The sequence below is a fragment of the Arachis ipaensis genome, chromosome B03 (assembly GCF_000816755.2).
Source record: "Arachis ipaensis cultivar K30076 chromosome B03, Araip1.1, whole genome shotgun sequence".
Lineage (NCBI taxonomy): Eukaryota > Viridiplantae > Streptophyta > Magnoliopsida > Fabales > Fabaceae > Arachis > Arachis ipaensis.
The window spans coordinates 112850079-112854733 of record NC_029787.2 but is presented as its reverse complement, the minus strand read 5'-3'; the positions used below and the strand labels follow the sequence as shown (position 1 = coordinate 112854733).

Here is a 4655-nt window from a genome sequence, read left to right as displayed (position 1 = left end):
TATTAAAATAAATTATAATCTAATATAAATTATAAAATATTATTCAAATTAAAAGTATTACATCAACTAAAATATTATAACCTTATCTAACTATAAATTTAAAAATTAAATAATAAAAAATATTTAAATATAAAATATTAACATTCAAATTTATTATTAATCATCAAAATTTATAAAAACTTGATGTATATTTATTTCACTTAGATCATCCTCAATTTCATTTTAACTATTGAATATTGATCTCATCAAAACAGTCACAAGAAATTAAAAAATTTATTGAATTAACTAAGCGAATACAAATTTTCAATCTTTTAATTAATTCAATAAAGTTATGTTAGATTTGATTCTTTGTTTGATCATTGTGTTATTCCAACTATGATAGATTGGACAGTGGAGGGGTTGAACCATGACGACCATGAGAAAGAGGTTGGTGATTGGTGAATGAGGAGGTTTTAGAGCACGGCGATTAGATGAAGACGGAAGATTTTAAGCGTGACAGACGCGTAAGTATAACAGTCATGGCGGTGATGATGGCTAGCTGGCTAGGGTTTCTTTTAAGGGAAAAGTTCTGAACTATTAAACTGAATAGATGTGAGAATGAGGCTGTGTAAAGGAGAAGGGCGCGTGATAAATCCCAAAATAACGTTTTATAAAAATCGGCTGATTCTTAATTTGATCGACTGATCGATTTAGCGATTCAAAAATGATTTTCTGAAATAGTGATTTTATTTTTGGACCAAATTGCAAAAGCTTCTGATTTCTAATTGGACCTGTCTGACCAAACAATCCGAATATCCAATCGAATTTTTTACAACCATGGTCCCGCTGATCCCTTATTTTCCATCCCAGTTAGGTTACCTTATTTTTAACATAGGCAATATTTTGTCCTAAAAAAAGGAGGAATAAGGTATTTTTTTGTTTTAAATTTATTATAAATTTTAAAAATATTTTTACATTTTATTTTATTTTAATTTTATTTTAAAATTTTTTATTTATAATATATTTTTAACAACTAAGTTTTTAAAAAATATAAAATTGAAATAAATATTTTTAAAACACAATCTTTTTTATAATGCCTTGCAGGCCAAACCGTCTGCGAGTGTGTAGTGTAAAAATCGGATTTGGAAAGAAATAGCACAATAGCCAATGTGGATTCTCACGTATATATATGTCCATGTATGTATGTATCTACTCCCTTCACAGGTAACAGCACCGCCACCAAACAGAACCAACCAATCCCATTCTATTTTGTAAAATGCAAAAATAAGAAGAAAAGATATTTATAGAGAAAATGAAGGAAGGAGACACAGTTATACTGTCAATTGGGACACGCTAATACCACTCACTCCATTCTGATTCCTCCATATCAAAGTAAACTGCTGTAACAAACACACTCACTTGCATTCTCCCTCTATACGAAATAGCCACGTCATTTCCCCGCTTTATCCAACCACCGTGACTCACCTCTCTCCCTATCTTTCCTCGCATCTTCTCCTCTTTCACCTTCCAATTCCAAACACCACCTCTCCTTCTTATTCTTCTTCTTCTTCTTCTTCTTCTTCAAACTTGTGGTTTCTACTGTTCTAGAATGCCGGCGTGGTGGAGTAGAAAATCCTGCAAGAACAAACAGCAGAATCAGGGTGAGGTTGAAGATGAGGAAGAGACACGTGGCAGGCAGAAATTCAATCTGATAGGATCGCCGATTAGCATTATCAGCAGCAGGAAGAAAGGCAAGGACAAGAACAAGAACAACAAGAGCTTCGATGAGCTTATCGCCTCTCGCAACTCACCGAGGACAAGCAAGGAATTCGCCAGCGTCGACGGTAACGACAATAACAGAGACCGAGACAGAGGGCTTCCGTTGCCTCGCCCTACGGTTTCGGCCAATCACAGCTTCAACAACGATCAGGGCCTCGTCTTCGGATCTACTTCGCTATCTGGTTCCAGCGTCAGCTCCTCAACCTCTAACGATGACCACCCTATATCTCCTCAATTCATTAACAACAGGTTTCCTTCCCCCTACGATTGACTCAATTCCTCTTTCCACTTTGTGGATTTTGTCCTTCTCTTTGTTCAGCTCAATTTTCGTGTTTGATCGATTGATCCGCTTTTCTTTAGGAGCCTTATATTGTAATCATTGATCAGATTCTCTGTAATTGCTTTATGAGCTTCAGTTATGGCTTATAGTTTTTCCCCACTTCCTTTTTCCGTTTGATCTACACGAAAAAGATACTTTTTGCTCCGTCAAATAAGCAATTTTGTAAAAGGGATAAGAGGATAGATGGTGTGTGATTTATGACTCCCAATCTATTTTTACTTTGAGGGATCTTGATTATTGAACTATTTAGTTCCCTAAAAATTTTGTCAATTAATGATTATCTCGGGAAAAATCACAGTGAACATATATGTTAATTTTGAGGAGCTAGTTAGTTAACTCTAGCCTTGTTGGCCATAATCCAACTATTTTTACATATATTATCTATACAACATCCATGCATCCTACTGTTTGACTGTTTCTAATGATTTATCATTATCGAAATGAATTCAGGGGTATATAGTCCGTCCTTAATGACTCTATAAGGAACAGAAATAACAAGATTCAGATATGCATTTTGGTGTGTGCTTCTCCAATCTAGTGTTAAACTAATCCCTGTTTATTTCTTTCTTTATGCAGAGGACAAGGTGACATCAAATTCCATGTGAGGCCAAAGAGTCCAGGTGCTGGGTCAAGGGGGCCGACAAGCCCTACATCGCCACTTCATCAGAGGATTTTGAGTCTCGACTCTCCTACAGGCAAGCAAGAGGATGGAAAAAGTGAATGTCACCCGTTGCCTCTTCCCCCCGGCTCTCCTACTAGTCCTTCCACCCTTTCCACCCCACGGGCAAATGGATCCTTAGAAAACAACGCCAGTAATCTGTCGAAGTGGAAGAAAGGAAAGCTTCTAGGAAGGGGAACTTTTGGGCATGTTTATCTTGGATTTAATAGGTAATTTTGGTTTTTTGTTTTCTGCTTTTTCTTCTGTTTTAGAAAACAGTTGATGTTGAAGGGATTTGCTACCTGAAAACAGATTTGTATCATATACAAGTTTTGTTCCATCAAATATTCTAAGGCTGAAACTAAACCTGCGGTCTCTGTCATCTGTGATTGTAATTTATGTCGATATATTTAGGTTATGAACTGAATATTTACTGAGGTGGTTGGCTATTGCAATGATCCGAGTTTGATACTGAAGTAATACTATGTTTACATAATTATGTCATCAACCTTCTTCCAGAATTTGTAATTTCAGCCTAATGTCCATATTTCGGGCAAATAACTGAAATTTTTTCTATTATGCTTCCTATGTTTCATAGTGAGAGTGGACAAATGTGTGCAATAAAGGAAGTCAGGGTTGTCTCTGATGATCCAACATCAAAAGAGTGCCTCAGACAACTTAATCAGGTAATTTTGCTGCTCTTTAACACATGCTATAGTTCAGTTAATTTGCTTTAAAATGTCATAGGTTATTTTAACAAACTCTATACGTTTACAGGAGATAAACTTGCTTAATCAGCTTTCACATCCAAACATTGTTCAATATTATGGGAGTGAACTGGTATTGATAGCATTTTCCTAGTCTTGAATCGTTTGTACTTCATACCGTGTCTACACCTAATATAGCTGTGTGCACTCTGCATCTTTGCACACAGTAAATAGAACCTGACTAAGTAAAATACATGCTAATTTTCAGGGTGAAGAAACACTTTCAGTTTATTTGGAATATGTTTCTGGTGGTTCTATCCATAAATTGCTACAGGAATATGGTTCATTTAAGGAGCCTGTCATTCAAAATTATACCAGGCAGATTGTATCTGGGCTTGCTTATTTGCATGCAAGAAATACAGTACACAGGTAATTTATTATTGCCACTCAGCTTATCACATTCCATTGATGCTTCTTTATTCTCCTTTTGAAATCATTCTCCCTGTTTTCTTTTGTCAGAGATATCAAAGGAGCTAACATACTTGTTGATCCTAATGGTGAAATCAAGCTGGCAGACTTTGGAATGGCTAAACTAGTAAGTGCATATTATTTGACAAGCAACGGATTACTTCAAAGTCACTTTAAAAAGAATAGTTAAATGAAGAGTAAACTACAATTTCTATCCACAAAATTTCAAAAATGTTGACAAATTTAACCATGAATGAACAAAACTTGCTTTGTACCCACGAAAAATGGTCGTGACAAAAGTACTTAAATGTTAATTTCATTTTTGGTTAAATTTGTTAGCATTTTGAACTTTCGTGGGTAAAAATAGTAGTTTACTCATGTTTCGTAGGTACAAAGCTAGTTCTATTCATTTATGGATAGATTTGTTGGTTCCGAACTTCCATAAATAGAAATAGTAGTTTACTTATAAATAAATGTATTTATGGTACAGAAAAACATAACTGATCGAATTACAAGATATGAAATTAGTTAAGAATGGTTGCTAGAAAGTTGAGAATATATCTTTTGCTCAAGGTTAAAATTTGCAATTCTACTGATTCTTAGTTTCAGCGAGATATTACTGTGTCTGTCTTTCTCTATCAGATGCACATGCTCCCTTTGTCACACGTTCAGGCACACCCATAGCACGGAGAAGACACGTGCGCCAGCACACACACACACACAA

At 35.2% G+C, this 4655-nt stretch overlaps 1 protein-coding gene across 1 annotated transcript in view; it reads left to right on the top strand.

The window, feature by feature from the left end:
* Positions 1211 to 4655, top strand: part of LOC107630938 (mitogen-activated protein kinase kinase kinase 3) — a 4444-nt gene continuing 999 nt past the window's right edge. The window contains exons 1-6 of the mRNA XM_016334235.2: positions 1211 to 2007; positions 2675 to 2986; positions 3355 to 3442; positions 3534 to 3596; positions 3732 to 3892; positions 3983 to 4058. Coding sequence (XP_016189721.1) covers positions 1589 to 2007; positions 2675 to 2986; positions 3355 to 3442; positions 3534 to 3596; positions 3732 to 3892; positions 3983 to 4058 — 1119 coding nt within the window. The 5' untranslated portion in view covers positions 1211 to 1588. The remainder of the gene's footprint in view (positions 2008 to 2674; positions 2987 to 3354; positions 3443 to 3533; positions 3597 to 3731; positions 3893 to 3982; positions 4059 to 4655) is intronic.